General features: G+C 40.1%; 1 protein-coding gene across 1 annotated transcript in view; it reads left to right on the top strand.

Moving 5' to 3' along the window:
• The first annotated feature begins 54 nt into the window (after nt 1-54).
• usp22 (ubiquitin specific peptidase 22) overlaps nt 55-15,688 on the top strand; it is a 23,063-nt gene continuing 7,429 nt past the window's right edge. Inside the window, exons 1-8 of the mRNA XM_061705468.1 lie at nt 55-537; nt 3,284-3,416; nt 7,848-7,961; nt 8,781-8,882; nt 11,522-11,688; nt 11,801-11,948; nt 13,448-13,550; nt 15,003-15,161. Coding sequence (XP_061561452.1) covers nt 418-537; nt 3,284-3,416; nt 7,848-7,961; nt 8,781-8,882; nt 11,522-11,688; nt 11,801-11,948; nt 13,448-13,550; nt 15,003-15,161 — 1,046 coding nt within the window. The 5' untranslated portion in view covers nt 55-417. The remainder of the gene's footprint in view (nt 538-3,283; nt 3,417-7,847; nt 7,962-8,780; nt 8,883-11,521; nt 11,689-11,800; nt 11,949-13,447; nt 13,551-15,002; nt 15,162-15,688) is intronic.

The following is a 15,688-nucleotide window of genomic DNA, read 5'->3' as shown; positions in this document are numbered from 1 at the left end:
ACAGTTGGCATACACCAATCCTGAGTAGTAATCGCCTCTGATTGGTCCGCCGTTATGAACGGGGTAGCTCCACACTCACCGTGTAAGCTACTGTTGAAATTTCTAGGCTAACCAACTTTAGCCAGCTTGCTAACATGTAATTAAGCGGAATGTGGGTTAACTGCATTCATGGTACTATAATGGGTTCGAATTGACAGGTAATATGCTGGTTCCGAAAACGGAATACCGAAATAATTGGCGGTGTTCTGTACGTGTCGCCGCAACTACACGCAGAACATGTCCAGTTAGCTATAACGCGGCGATTGGTGGATAACGAATCTGGCAAGCTAGCCAGTCGGTCCGGTGTTTGGACTGGGTGGAGGGTTTTGTACAGGTTTCCTCGCCCAGTGGACAGCCGAGCCGGATGCAGCGATTATCATGAGTCCGGCGGGCTGCCCCCATGTCAACTGCTTCAAAGTGGACAACTGGAAGCAGAACCTGAGGGCTATTTATCAGTGTTTCGTATGGAGCGGTTCGGCCGAGACCAGGAAACGCAAGGTAACAAGAGACTGAGAAACGTAGTGGGCTCACCTAACGGAAGAGATGTGTGTGTGTGTGTGTGTAAGAATGTGAAAGGTCTCTAGCGTGTGCGTGCTTGTGGGCAGTTACCTCTTCCACGCAAAACACGCTCGACAGTGCCAAAATGTCAAACAGGACCTCCCTAAAACACTACAATAAAAAGAGTACTGCGTGTCCGACAACATGTCTTTGCCCTCAGCACTGCGCCTTCTTCAAGCCATCTGTTCCCCGCAACAGCATATACTGATGAGTCTTCCCTCGTTCTTCTGCCCATTCATAAGCTTTTAAATCAACCATGCAACGAATCACCCACTTCCTACAACCTAAGTCTTGATCACATCTCTTGATTGCAGTCATCAATCATCATCCTCCCGTTGACCCATTTTTGTGTCTGTGACTCACTCGTGTAGATCACTCACAATCACTTTTTGTATCCAATCCTTGTGTGTGTGGTTTTTTTTTTGCATGCACCCCCGCATCCATGGTGCTGGAGAGAAAACCCCCATTCCTGGCCGCTTATCTGGTTGGAATCAGAAGGGAAGTAGGAAACAGGCATGCATACTAAAATAAGCAGAATAATTATTTTTGGATGTGGCCCTCATCCCATAATTGCCCATTTCTTTACTTGTGCCGTCACCCCACCCAAGGATCAGACGAGCTCGGTACTCTATGTGCTGCTTGTGTTACAACCCTTGCAGACAGGAAGGCCAACAGACATAATTGTGTGCGTGTGTGGCGGGGGCACTTTATGTTTTTTATTACATTTGAAGACATGGGTGATGCATTATTTAGTAAGCATTGGCAACTTCGTGCACTTTTATGTCTGTATTATACCAGGACCTAAGGTGCATGTTTCATTTGCATATTCAAATTAGAAGAATTTTCAATGTCAAAACAAGTGGGTTAACCGAACATCATTTGCTACATTTGGACCAGAACAAACACAGATTTTATTTGATCATTGTAATTAGTAAAATTTTCAATTTGACATTACACACAACAGTGTGGTGAGTTGGTGGTGGTTACCACGTCCGCCTCACAGTTCTGGGATTCCGGTTTCTTATCTCAGCTCCGGCCTTCCAGTGTGGAGTTTGCATTTTTCCCTGTGCTTGTGTGAGTTTTCTGGGGGTACTGTGGCTTCCACATTCCCAAAACATGCATGTTAGGTTAATTGAAGAGGAGACTCAGACTAAATTGGCCGTTGTGTGAGTGTGAATGGTAGTCTGTCTTTATATGCCTTGTGATTGGCTGACGACCAGTTCAGGATGTACATCACCTCTTGCCCGCGACCCTAAAGAAGACAAATGGACAAGCGCTGTAGAAATGGTTGGATGGATATTTGTACTTATTGTATTACAACCTCCATCACTCATGAAATGGTAGCTGTCCCCTTTTGTTTGTCTCACATGGATTCATGCATTGCCTTAGTAAGATTAAAAGACCATCAGTATTTGTTGATGCTGTCAAACCTTTGATTTGACCTGAAAATAACCTTGAGCTATGACTGTTCTGTTTTTTTTCCTTCTTTTTTTTTTTCCCTCCTTGTCTTTCTCACTCTCATCCATCTCATCTGTATGCTTCAAACACTCTCCATCCACTGTCATGCCCATCACATGTTGTATCTTCAACACAACTGCAGCACATCATTATTGGTCATATAACAAAGTGCTAGATGACTAAATGATTACAGAAATCGTACAAGACTGCAGGTCCTCCACTTCCCTCCATTCTGCTCATTCATTCTTTGACTCATTTGCCTCACATGCAGCTATAAAACACAGGAAAAAGTTACTGTACAAGAATGTGCTTCATTCTCCAATTAGTATTCAGCACAGGATAGGAAAGGGAAAAGATCACTGTATGCATCAGTAGTGCTACTAAAATGAGATAAAAGTGTGTGGATATTGTCTTAGCTATGCCATTCCTTTAGCAAACAAACGTGCAATATGTAGACATTGGACCAGCAAATCCGGATATACCTACATTTCATAATTGGTGACACTATGGAACGTTAGTCAAAAGAAGACTGATGATGAAACTCTAATACTAAAATTATACATGCATCTATCCAGTTATAATGGGTGGGTGGTGGGGGGGTGGGGTGGCAAGGGTTAAAACAAATTCTAAGGGTTTCTGTTCTGACTATTAGGCACAAAAAGTGCAGTGCCAGAGTCATGAATAACATAAATATTTAAATCAATGAATTATTGCATTCATATTTCAAATTGTCTACATTTTTGTAATGGTCAACATTTTATACATTATATTGTATTAGAAATTAAAGACATTAAATCAATGCATTGATACAATTTAATAAAATGTCTGATCATGTTTCACATTTTAACTAATTGGCAGACTGTAATGCATTAATAGTCTAAATAATAAATGTATATTTCAAATATTAATTCATGAAATTTAGATTTATTCAATTATAAAAACGGTTAAAGTTTTGAAGCGTTTGAATGGAAGCATAATTGTGGTCCTCATTCTATTGAGATTGTCCATAAAATCGAATGTCAACTGAACATAAGGAGAGTTGCACTTTAGCCATTAATAAGTCAGAATTAGTGTTTTCTATTTAATTACAGAAATTGGACAAGCCACTGCACTAGTGTTAATCCAGCCGCCTCTCCAAGAGCACATTCGGAACTAGCATTTAACTGATCATATTGTGTATGTTGTTTTTACCCCACCCTCTTTTCCCCTGACTCCACGCCCTTTTCAGGCCAAGTCATGCATCTGCCACATGTGCGGTGCTCACCTCAGCAGACTCCACTCCTGCCTTTACTGCGTCTTCTTCGCCTGCTTTGCCAAAAAACACATCCATGAGCATGCCAAGAGCAAACGACATAACCTAGGTATGGTGAACACACTCCGGCACACGAAATTCATACATCCGATGTAGCAGCTGTGTTGGCTCGGTGTACATCTCAGCCTCCTAACATGCAAATAAAGTCCCCTTCATTCCAATTAGATAAACGTGTGTCCTTGCATCCCTGTCAATAGTGCTACTCTGTCAATCTAGACATGTTGAATGACTAATTATACAGCTCAGAGACATGCAGTTTTCTTTCACTATTTAAAACCATTCTCAGATGTCTTAACATGAACGTAAGATAAAACATGTTTGATAAGGAATCTATGGACTATTTTTATCAATATATTTGAATTGGTTTGAATGTCATAACATTATGAAATGAACCCCCTGTATTTTCACTATTGGAGGCAGCACTTCATCACCAGGGTGACAAATTACACTTGTCAATTTGTGAGCGCATCCATGTAAGTGGTACACGTGGTAGTCGCATCGCCCAACAAATATCACCCCCACCACCAATCCCTCCCCACCACCACTATGTGGACAATTTAACATAACATGTATGTTCCACTTATCAGAAGCTCATGCTGATAATGCTGTTAACTGACGCTAATATGTGCTTCCAACACTGTCACTGAAGCCAATTTTGACTTCAAATGATACCTCAGAGGTATCATTTGAAGTCAAAATTGTAAAGGCAGCGCCTCATCACCAATCCGACGGATTGGTGATGAGGCGCTGCCTTTACAATTTCAGTGAAATTGCAACCATTACTGTTTTTATGGGAGCTTGCACGCGCATCACAGTTTACACTCCCTTATTTAGTTTTAGACACTGAGATCAACAAGTAGCCACCCACTAAATCATTTGCATGAGATGGGACTGCCCCCTTAAAACAGGCTAATTTCAGCGAGGTCTCAAAAGAGAGGGTGTTAAATGTACTGTAGTTCTTGATACTTGGGCTATTTTGACGAAAGCATGTCGCCTTTAAAATGTTTTGAAAAAGACATTTGAGATGCAGCTCCAACATGAATTACCTTCTCTTTACGCCTTAATTTTTCATTGAAGTTCATATTGAGTGTCGTATTTAGGGGTGTCAATATTGGCTTTTTGTACAATCAATCAATCAATTGATTTTTCCCATCGATTAATTGTCCAATTGGATGCAAAAATATTTTGCATTACTTTATTGGAAAAACATTATATTCCGATTCATGTTTATTACTGATTATTGTTCTTCATTTGGTATTGTTTAATGATTAAACAAAACCAAAACAAAGATTGTTTTCGTAATAGATTCAACTATTACTACTTTTTTTTTTTTTTATTTATTATTATTTTATTTTTTTTAAACATAAATTGATTATGATTCACTCACTAGCTTGGTTGTTAACATGTCAGAAAATAGGAAAAAAAATTTTGAATATTGTTTTCCAAAGTAAAAATAAATAATAAATATATACAGGTGAGAGGCTGAAATCATAGGATTTGGACAATTTCAAGTTAATGTTTTTTAATTAATTAATTAATTAATTAATTAATTAATTGTCAAAATAGTTGTCAATTAATTTGATGAGCGATTGGCAATTAATCGATTAATTGCGACACCTGTTTTACTTACGTTGCAGTTAAAAACTGTAAAATGTTGCAAACTTATAGTTTACACTGTCTAAATGTCAATAATTGCCAGGTACATTATGCCCTCCTTTTCCGGGATGCAATATTATTCCCAATGTGTGCGAGACAGGGCAATGCTGTAGATAAACATGCAGAGAAATTTAGGAGACTAAATGGTGCTCAGGACATTGTTTTTGGGGGTAAAACTGTAAAAGAAAAAAAAAAGATCATGTACAATAGCACAGAAAATGTCACCGTTCATCTGAATGTTGTATCCCCGGCTGTACCCCTGGTGGCTCTCTCTCCACATAACGGAAATAGGCTTTTTCAGCTGTAAGTTAAGACCATCATACTGCGGTGTTGGGGGAGTGGGTGTTGTTCGGGTGCCGCAGCAGCGACACCTCGGGTGTGCATGATAAAGCACCACTTTGGATGTTCAGAAGCATTTGGAAGCTTCCTTTTCTCTTCCTTATCCTTTTGGCTCAGAACCCTCACCACCCCACCCCTGCTGTGTTTCCCCACGTGTGTAATTGGGGAGGTGTTATAGTGGGCTAATTAGGTTAGCTGCTGCTGCTGACAAAAAAAAAAAAAGTACAACAGAGAAGAGAAAATGGGAGGAGGGCAGATCCCTGCAGACGGTTGAGGAGGTAATTAAGTCATCTTTAACAAACCCAGTGGAATTAGCCTCCATTAAAAAAAGCCCATCCTCCCCTTCCTTACTGCTAGCTTCCGCTTTTCCTTTTTCCACAGTATGAACACAATCCATTGATGCTATATGTGATACTTTGCTCTAGTTGTCTTTCAAAACCACATTTTCCTGTTGTTATACTTTGAAAAATCTGTTCCAGGCAGCATGGTGCCTAGTGGTTAGCGCCTCCATCACACAGTTCTGAGTTTTAGGGTCTAAATCCCAGCTTTGAGTTTACATGTTCTTCCCATGTTTGTGTGTTTTTCTGTTTTGTTTTGATATTTTCCCAGATACTCCAGCTTCCTCCCACATCCCCAATACAGGAATTAAACTTGAATTGTTAGGTTAATTGAAGAATCTAAATTGTCGTTTGACCTGAATGTGAGTGTCAATGTTTGTTTGTCTTGATTGGCTTGTGACTTTCCCAAGGTGTTCCTAGGCCTCTCGCCCAAAGTCAGCAGAGGCGAGCTCACCCACCATGAACCTAACGAGGACAAGCGCTATAGAAAATGGAAGAATAATTTGTTCCACGGCGCAAGCCGTCATCATCATAAACCTTTATTTACTCTATAGCCAATGTTTTAATTAAAATGTTAACATTATTAACTGACATTCTTTGTGTTGTGTTGCCGTTCCATGTAAGCACTGAAAACGGGAATGCGACTACAACGTGCGAAGTAGATTTACTAGGGCATTACTTTACCAAGTTAACGTCTTCATTCACATATCACAGAGGTGTCAGTCGTGTGCGACACATCATATTATTGCGTGATTTGTCCATGCATTTTATTATTTCTTTACCAACAAATCCGATTTCAGATCTCCATCCATCTATTTTTTTCTTCCGCTTATCCTTATTAGGTTTACAGACGAGGGTGAGGTTCAACTTGGACTGGTCGCCAGCCTATCTCAACAAATCAGATGTCAAGGAGACATTTGGCGCTAATTTGTTTCATATTTGCATGCGTCGACAAAGGTTAACCAAAATGTTGTGGCCATACATATTACAGCTATACAGCATTTTCGGAGGTCTGTGAGAACCGAGGTCGTTTTGACAACGTTGTCATTTGTGCCTTAACACTGAGACAAATATTAGCCAGTTTTTACTAGGCCTTCCATCTATTCCCTCAACTCCCTGCATCAGAGCAGTGTTTCACATCAGGTGACTTATTTGGAGAGGTAGGGGATTGGGGGGGGGGGGGTCTGTCTTACTTTGCGCAAGGGGGGGAAACACATTTTGCCAGATCTCTTTGATAGTTAGACGGATGAAAGGCTTTCATTTGTCTTCCCGTTTATACCATAAGCATCAATATCACTTTTCACTTTCACTTAAGAGGTTTTCCTGAACAATGTGTGTACTATTGCGGTTGCAGCTCGCAGTGGTGTAAAACTGCACTGTTTCTGTACTATATTTAGTTGTGAGAGGGGCAAAATATTAGAAACACTCTGTATGATTCAGTGGAGTTGTATATTACTGTAAATTTTAACCACAACAATAAACTATAGTTAAAATATTACCTCTTTGGCAGTGTCAATCAAGCATTATTATGATTGTAAAGACAATCTTTGAGACTGCTCTTGTGTTTGAGCTATTTGATATGACTATTTATAGTGGCTGTACTTCATCCTCTCCCTCCTGGCCTCAGCCATTCATCCTCTGTTCCCTCCACACCTGCAAAGGATTACAACATCAGCCAAAGGAAGCTGAAGGCCAGGTTGTCATGGTGACAGCAAACCGGTAGTTTAAGGGCTGTGTTTGGAAGCACAGGTTCGGTTCGACACTTGTGAAACCCTGACAGTGAGCGAGAGAGAAAAAAGACACCTCCTCTTTTACCGCTCTCTTCACCTTTGACTCCTCTTTGCTCTCGCCACCTCTGCCATTACTGGGTGGTGTTAACAGATATTAGTGTTAGGAGATATGTCGGCTGATAAGCCCATGCGCCTTGGCATTGCAACACCATAGCAACGTTGCCTTAATAGGAAAAGACAGAGATGAATCATCTAGCGGCTCATACAGCTTGTAGTGACTCACAGCCCTCCATTACCCTCTGACACACAAAATAGATAAACTGTGAGAGGAACCCTGAAGTTCAATAAAAAACTCTCCCATGTGCATTTTCCTCTTTTGGCTTCTTTTCTCACCCTATCCTTGTCTTGACTTTGCAGCTATTGACTTGCTGTATGGGGGGATTTACTGCTTCATGTGCCAAGACTACATTTACGACAAAGACATGGAACAGATTGCCAAAGAGGAACAAAGGAAAGCCTGGAAAATGCAAGGTCTGGAAGCATTTTAACCCCAATTTTTACCCAGCTCTTGGTGAAAGGATCACAGACAAAAAATGTCCGTTAGCTTCTTCATTGTGTTTATACATGTATGATTTTGGTTGTCAAATTTCAATAAACATGTGAATTTTAGATTTTCTGGGAATTTTTTTCACGTGCTGTCTCGTCTATTTAGATCACTGATGTAAAGGGGTTGCATTCACAGATTAGTCTAATTAAAGGGGCAACATCTTAAGGAGGTTGTTCAGCATTATTATCAAGTCCAAAAAAAAAAAAACAAGTGTAACTTGTAAGTGTAACTGTGTAACTTGTTTTTTTTTTTTTTTTAAGTGTGACAAGTGTAACCTGTAGCTGCTATCTGTATAAAGTTATAAAAACCTACGATATGACCACCATCCTGTGTTGTCAAACCCGTTGAGAACATATGGAGCATCCTGAAAAGGAAGATCTATCTATCTAGCTACCTCCAGACGCCAACTCTGGACAAATCTTGTATCCTCAAATTTGATCCAGGCAGAAACTATCCATAGGCTTACAAGATCTAGAGATATGTGCATGGTTAAGGTTATATTGAAGAGGGCCTCGCACCGTATATTAACTTGGAACTTGATCAGTTAAGATGTTTTTTTTTTGTTTTTGTTTTTCCGACTTCTATTTGTTTTTAGATTTAAAAAATGGCATTGTGGTTTGGGTAATTAAACTAGAAGCTAATAAAATGGTTGATGATCAAGAAATGTTATTTAGTGGATAGCATACTGGCAGTTTAGAAAAGGACTGCGAAAGTGACTGTGTATGCCTATGTGGTGATTGCAGGCATAGGTGAGAAGTACTCAACATGGGAGCCAACCAAGAGGGAGCTGGAGCTTCTCCGCCACAATCCCAAGAGGAGGAGAATCACCTCCAACTGTACTATTGGTAAGCGATCCTCTCAATATGTACAGACAAAGTGTGTACGGAGTCACCCACTTTCACACTCTTTTTTTGTTTTTACCTCAGACAAAATGCTATTTATGCAGCATTAGGTAAATCAGAACTTGCACTAATGTTATCTTGTATTTAAAAAAAAAAAAAGAAAAAAAATTTTTCTAGTGTTTTATTGCATTGAAATTTCTTAAACTATCCAAGCTCAATTAGAGAAGTCGGTCCTGATAAAATTGAACTTTATATTTGCAAAAAGGCCATGGGCAGATGTAATCACTGTGAAATCATAGAAACTCCAGTCCAATAAAATTGTTCGGTCACCTCCATACTACTCACAACCACTAAGAACTATATTTTACTATACCTGGGGATTACTACGGGATATCATGATAATCAGTTTATAATTAATCAACGCTTTGACTAGCAATGTGACAAGACTTCCCCAAAATAACAGCCTGTCAAAGTGTGAAGTCTGGTTGGAATGGCCCCTTCAACCTGAGTAGAACGCACTGAGAATATTTGTGTCGGGAAAATAAATTGTCTTTTAGGGGAGCGTTTTTGTGTGACATCACCTATAGAAAATCTCGTAAACAAATTAGAGTGAAACAGTATAACTCAACATACTGTATGTCCTCGACCCTTTGGTTTTATCTGATGCAAGGAGAATCCCTTCTCTGATTGGCTGACCATTTTCAGTTAAAAATGTATACCAATAAGCTTGTACGGGTCGAAATTTGAGGTTGGCACGTCACAATTACCATGATGTTTCAAACAGCATCACTTGCCCGAAAAAATTTACTTAAATAGGACAAATGGAACATAATTCGTGAGAAGAGCAATTTAGGCAGTTGAATTGATTTTATTTAAAAAAAAAAAAAATGTATTGATTTCTGGGACTGATCACCAATCAGCAAGTTAAACAAAACAAAAAAAAACGATAACCGATCACAAGATGGAGATGAATTAATCTTCTAAATGACATCGCAAAGGTTGTTTTTCTTTTTTTGGGGGGCTGAAAATGAAAAAAATAGATGACCTGTACTGATTACACTAAAAACAGATGTATAGATGCTGTCAATATTCTTTATTTTTTTTTAAATATCAATAATTGTTGGCGCGTTGTCTCGACAATAACAGCAGGAAGAAATAATTATGGAAATCCTCCTGGTTTGAATTGCACTGAAACAAACAGCCGGCAGCAGCCAGAAATAGCAGCCTGAGGCAAACAAGCAGTGAATCCACTGTGCCTCTGGCCAATTAGCAAATCCAACAAGCCCTGGAACCCCCCCTCGAGCAACGGGTTGTCTTTGGGTGGGGTGAGTTTGAGAGGTTCAGTCGAGAATCGAGAAGACTGGACCGTTGATGAGTCAGATTGTCAAGATAGTGTGCTGTTTAAGCCGACTTTCCAGTAATAGGGCTGCTGTTTAGTTTGGAGTGATGAGAGGGTAAGTGGGAGTCAGCTGAGTATGTGCCATTAGAAACCAAATATATTGATTTAAAAGGAAAACCAACCAGCAAGCTAAAATACCACTTAAGATAGGTATACAAAAATGCATTCTTAACATCTTAACTGAGTTTTAAATGGGACTCTCCACATGACGAGGAAAAAATTGGCATTTGTCTTTTTACTGTTCTTATAGTGTGTGGTGTACTTGAGATGACCAACACCATATTCCACTTGCGTAATCATATCTCATGGAGTCCATGGATTAGCCAAACTGTTGACTAGGCGATGAATGACTATCGATTTTTGGGGAATCGATCATAATGTGATGAAAGTTGAGTCAAAGTCGATTAATTGATGATGTTATTAATTTTTTTTTCAACAAAGTACAGTGGCACCTAACATTTTCTGCGCCACCGACCGGATTCACATAGACATATTATGACAAACTGGCATTGAAACAAATAAAAAACAAATGACAACTTACCAGTTACACTGAATGTAATTGTCGTAATGAGTGGGAGCCCTGCACATGTTTCTCTTCAACAAGCCGACTGGTCTCGTCTTGTGTCCCATAGCATAGCATGTTGTAAGAAATTGGAGCCAAGCTCCAAAAAATGAAGATGGCTCTGTCCGGAAATGGAAACTGTGAAACTGCTGAAGGACCGCCAACAAGTCGGACAGCTTTGTGGGCCTCGGCGGTTCGTCAGAATATGATTTTACGTTCCACCGGTCTGTGGTGCAAATAATATTGGGGACCACTGCCCCAGACAACTGCAACCAAATCAGCTGATCAGAAGGTCCCATACTGTTGAGTCTTTAAGTTCATCCAGTAAGGTGGGCGAGTCGGGGAAAAAAATGAGGACCAAGCAACAACCTCTGGTGCTCCTTTTAGAATCAGACCAAATTTGGTATGTGCACCCATGATTGTACAGTGGTTAATTAATTCCTCTCTCGCTCTCTCTGTTGGTGGCTTTTCTTTAACACATTACTGTAAACAATGCATACTATGTTCATTTCACTTACTGATTTTTTTTTTGCGAGTCGTGCATCACAGAACACACGACTGTATATGGTGATTGCAAATGACAATGGATAATTTGTGTATCTTTCTGTGATATGGCCATCATTTAGAGCACTGCAGCCCGTTGATGCAGTCTCTCATTCTGTCTCTCTCCTCTGTTTCCAGGTCTACGCGGTCTAATCAACCTTGGCAACACGTGCTTTATGAACTGCATCGTCCAGGCACTAACGCATACGCCGCTGCTGCGGGACTTCTTCCTGTCTGACAGACACAAATGTGAAATGCAGAGCAACTCCTGCTTAGTGTGTGAGATGTCGCAACTCTTCCAAGAGGTGCCTTTAAAAAAAATAAATAAAACATTTAAATCTACCTCAGCATAGAAATGATTTGGAGATGTTGAGGAGCATGTCACTATTGCTAACATTGCTCATGGTGTATCACTAGTTCTACTCAGGCCATCGTTCACCTCACATCCCGTTCCGTCTGCTCCACCTGGTGTGGACTCACGCTCGTCACCTGGCTGGCTACGAGCAGCAGGACGCACACGAGTTCCTCATCGCTGCACTGGACGTTTTACACAGACACTGCAAAGGTCAGACTAATTCTTGTTAAAAGGTATTTTAGGAACCTTGTTATAAATATAAAATAAAAAAAATAAATATAAAGGACAATCAGTGACCTGATTGCGTGCAGTTGTAAAGTCAGTTAAAGTGCCCAATTCATATTTGATGACTATATCCACATTTTTGGACTATATGTTTCCATGGCTGTGTTCGGAAACATTCTCTTACTCCATACTCCCTAACCACAATATAAAGATTTTTATATTGTGGACAATGTACTGTATACTGAGATTTGTTGTTCAATTAAAACACAACTTCACTCAATCAAGCACTCAATCAAACTTTATTTGTAAGTGCTTTTCAGACAAAAAAATAATGTAACTCAAATTTCTTTACATGAATCCAAAAAAAAAAATAATCTAATCAATCAACCCTGCCCGCCAAATGTCCACAGGACACAGACACACATACAGGTTAAGAATAATACTGTTATGACCTAATAACCCGAGGCTAAGTACAGAGCAACCAGGTGAGGAAACGCCATCTCAGAGAGCCATCTGCACCAGGACTAGACCAAAGGCCGCGGCCCCCGGTGAAGCAGCGGAGCGAGAGCCTCCACGCACGGCGACTGGAGGACCCCATGAGGCGGGATCACGGTCACGGCTTCCAGCTTCCAGTGCTAGTGTCCTTTGAGGAAACAGTAAAATGTTACTAAAAGATATTTTTCAAACCTAAAAATGTATAGACTAGAATGATAAACACATAAAATAACAGACCTAAAAAGCTAAAAGCAGCATAAGGACGAATACAATAAATATTAATGAAAGAATGGAAGAAAAAGTAAACTAAAAGCTTGTATGTGTAAAAGAAAGTAGTTACAATAAATATATATTAGTTAAAAGCAAAATGGTGAGCCTGTTCTCAAAAACAAGAACATTCTGTGGACCCCTGAGGTTCTCCGGCAAAGCTGTTCCACAAACGGGGGGCGTAAAACTCAAACGCTCCCTTGCCGCGAGTGCGTGCCCCGACTTTAGGCATAACTAAAAGACCATAGCCATAGGACCTCAGTGCTCGCGAGGGTTTGTATGCGAAAAGGAGTTCTAAGCGATGGAAAGGCCCAAGATGCACTTCACAAATGAATAAAAAAGTTCTAAATGTTAGCATAAGAAGATTACCATCATCTGTCATTATTTTCTCTTTTAGTATAAATCATCAAAGAATTCTGTGGCAAATGTGAGACGGTTTAAACTGTGATTCGCTCCTGCTGTCTGCGGCACTTAGAATCAAATCAAAGGTTTCTACAAGCATAAAGGATATGATAAAACACACAATAAATCATCCTGACAATTGTGAAAAAGAAACAGATACAGAGCACATGAGAGAGAAGATGGAGGATAAGGTGTGCACATGAAAGAGGTAGGGAATCTGTGTGACAGTTTATAAGACTCATATTACTTACTGTGTGTGTTTGTTTGTGTCCAGTTTATAAAATGCATTTGACTGTCTGTGTTTGTGTGTGTTCGCACAGATGACAACGGGAAAAAAGCCAACAACCCAAACCATTGTAATTGCATCATTGACCAAATCTTCACAGGGGGCCTGCAGTCTGATGTCACCTGTCAAGTCTGCCAGTAAGTGTGTGCACATGTAGTTCTCCCTCAGTCGCATGTTCCTCATCGACAAATAAATCCACTGCAGCAGCAAGAGTAAACGAAAATCTGTTCAATGGATCTGTAGCCCCACCTGGTGGTCAGCAATGATGCGGGATATTTTCTTTATTCAGACGGCATTTACTATGATATACTGTATATACATGTATTTTACTTCTGCTGTGGATTTTATATGGTAGAGCATTTGGATGTTATTGCTCTGTTTAAATCCAAATACAAATTCTAAGGATTAATCATGTTAAACTGCAACTCTGGTCTGAACCAATCTGGACTCAAATATGTAGTTTGTGTTTAATCTGTCATCTAGTTTCTCTATTACAGCAGAGTACTCTATTTATTGGACATCAAATACAATATGACAAGCCTGTGCTTTAAATGTGATTGTAGGTTTATCATTAAAAAGCACAGGGTAAAAATAAATTATCAAAATAATTTTTAAGTATGCTCTGTAATAATTTATTGTTAAGAGACATGACATATTGAGCCATTAGGAAAATATTCTGATTCTCTGATGGCATCAACAAGTCCTCGCTCAGATTCAGAACAAACTCTTTGAAGTGACACAGTTTTCAATAATGGCATATCATACAGTATGTTAATTCTACAGTTTGCCATCTAGTTGCCTGCAAAATCATATGGAAGCAAAGTATACACCTGTATGCTGGGAATCAGAATGTTGGCATATGGGGAATTTTGTTTTCATCTTTGCTCCTGTTCTTTAGCCGGATTTTTTTTTTGGGTGTCAATAAAATGGTCTGTCTTTTGGTGTTGAACATTTTAAAGTCCAGAAGAGAACGCTGGAATTTGGAAAAGTTGAGTCCAACAAGCTTTTTGACCTTGTGGAGTTCAGAAGACTGTGTTAGTCTTTTTCTCTGTTAGAAAAACTGAATTTTCTCGGTCAGTACTTTGCCTTAAATACTCTTTCAGATGGGCATAAAGATGCCCAGTCAGTCAGGATGTCTTATTTCTCTTTGGCTATTATAATTTTTATAAAGGTGTCATGTTGTATCCTACCCCTACTCATGTTTGGTGTGCTTTTAAAATAGTGTCAGGTGTGTCCATACATCACCCTCGAGTTTCCCCAAGGGTTGTCTGTGAGGATGTATTGAAGTTCAGCGCAAGGCCACATACCGCGTTATGTGCTGCGCACACACAAAACAAAACCTCTGCAGTACCAGAGTGCTTCCCTATGGCTCCCTCAACTTGAATGCAGGCAAATATCTGTTCATACTGGCGTTCCAAGCTAGTGGTCATTGAAAAAAATGCCCAGTTACCCACTGCAAACAGAGCACTGAGGAAAGGCCTGTCAAATACTTTATTAAATCCCTTTTTAAAAAAAAAATGAAGATGAACAAGAGGTTAGAGGGATCTGTGATATAGGTACCAATCTATGTGTCTCCACCCACCTCCCAGCGGTGTCTCAACTACCATTGACCCATTCTGGGACATCAGTCTGGACCTGCCGGGCTCCTCCACTCCCTTCTGGCCGCTAAGTCCTGGTGGAGATGGTTCAACACTAAACGGAGAGAGTCACACCACTGGAGCCACAACACTGACAGACTGCCTACGAAGGTAGCATGACTGGTTTGTTTGTTTTGGTGATGTTTAACACATAAACTAGTACAAAACTTTGCACAGATCAGTGATAGTGTCACGGTTCACTCAGATGACATCAGTGCAAGCAACATGGGTTAAGTTCTCAATTGCAGTGTGAATAGTTATGTCTCTGTAATGTACCCTGCCATTGGCTGACAACCAGTCACCCCACCTCTCGCACACAGTCAATTGGGATAAGCTTCAGCTCCCCGTAACCCTGAACAGCATAAGCGGTATAGACAATGAATGGATCCAGTATGGGTCTCTTGATTGCAATCAGGCTCACGAGCAGATTACAGATCTAAGATGGGGCAAAAGCTCTTACAATCAAATACTGAAATGGCACTGACCTCCACTAAGGCCAAACTATCCTAATTTGGATTTGCAGTTAATTGTACACCGTACACAAATGTCAAGCTCATTTCCAACGTGGGTCACATTGTAGTTATGGGTTCCCTCAGAAGAGCTGTTTTGACTGTGAAAAACATAAATATCGTGTACAG

This window comes from Phycodurus eques, chromosome 19, assembly GCF_024500275.1.
Source record: "Phycodurus eques isolate BA_2022a chromosome 19, UOR_Pequ_1.1, whole genome shotgun sequence".
NCBI classification, from domain to species: domain Eukaryota; kingdom Metazoa; phylum Chordata; class Actinopteri; order Syngnathiformes; family Syngnathidae; genus Phycodurus; species Phycodurus eques.
Note: the sequence above shows the minus strand (reverse complement) of the source record. Positions and strands in the feature narration are given on the sequence as shown.